Below are 676 nucleotides of genomic sequence, written 5' to 3' on the forward strand. Positions count from 1 at the left end.
TTTTAGATGACTTTCCTAATGAACACTTAGCTTATGCTAAAACTTGTTTCAGTAAAGATGACTCCTATAGTCTGTTTAATACAGGGTTTGATAACCACACTAAACTCCTACTAGTATTAGTAACTAATGTAGTATTAACTCCTGAAACGGCCTAAGTCTACTTATTTTCAAGTTCAGGAGGCTCAATCCACAGACTCCAGAGAGGAATGATCCACTTGCTCTTTCTAGCAGCACATACTTGCGACGGGAGGAGTCCATACAGCCTGAACAGGGAGAGGAATGTGGTACGTAACCTCTGTGCTACATACTGCGGCACACGCTCCCAGCCCTGCAACTGACGGCGCAGAGAGAAAGGATGTTAGGCTCATATATACTGTATGGTGGCCATTTTACAGCTCAAGGCACTATTTTAATTTTTGCAGCTATTACCCAGAGGTATTTGGACTAATGACTTGTAGGTTTTCATTTTTAAATAACTCTTCAGAGGAGCCTGTATGGGTTTCACCTTGGGACAGGCGCTCACCGCAGTGTTTCTCTGTAAGAAACACACCGAGTTTAAAAAAAGTGATTTCCATGCGTTCTTGTCACCCCGTCCTTTTCTTTTCTTCTTCTTCTTTTTATTTTTTTTCTTTTAAAGAAGAAATAAAAGGCACTAACCAGGGTGTAAAGACTGGTT

General features: G+C 41.0%; 1 protein-coding gene across 1 annotated transcript in view; it reads left to right on the forward strand.

The window, feature by feature from the left end:
* The first annotated feature begins 206 nt into the window (after nucleotides 1–206).
* The window catches only part of ANOS1 (anosmin 1), a 134,784-nt gene continuing 134,314 nt past the window's right edge, over nucleotides 207–676 (forward strand). The window contains exon 1 of the mRNA XM_029964758.1: nucleotides 207–284. Within this exon, the coding sequence (XP_029820618.1) occupies nucleotides 207–284 (78 nt within the window). The remainder of the gene's footprint in view (nucleotides 285–676) is intronic.

The sequence above is a fragment of the Manacus vitellinus genome, unplaced genomic scaffold (assembly GCF_001715985.3).
Source record: "Manacus vitellinus isolate BGI_N305 unplaced genomic scaffold, ASM171598v3 scaffold_7_pilon, whole genome shotgun sequence".
In the NCBI taxonomy this organism is placed as follows: Eukaryota; Metazoa; Chordata; class Aves; order Passeriformes; family Pipridae; genus Manacus; species Manacus vitellinus.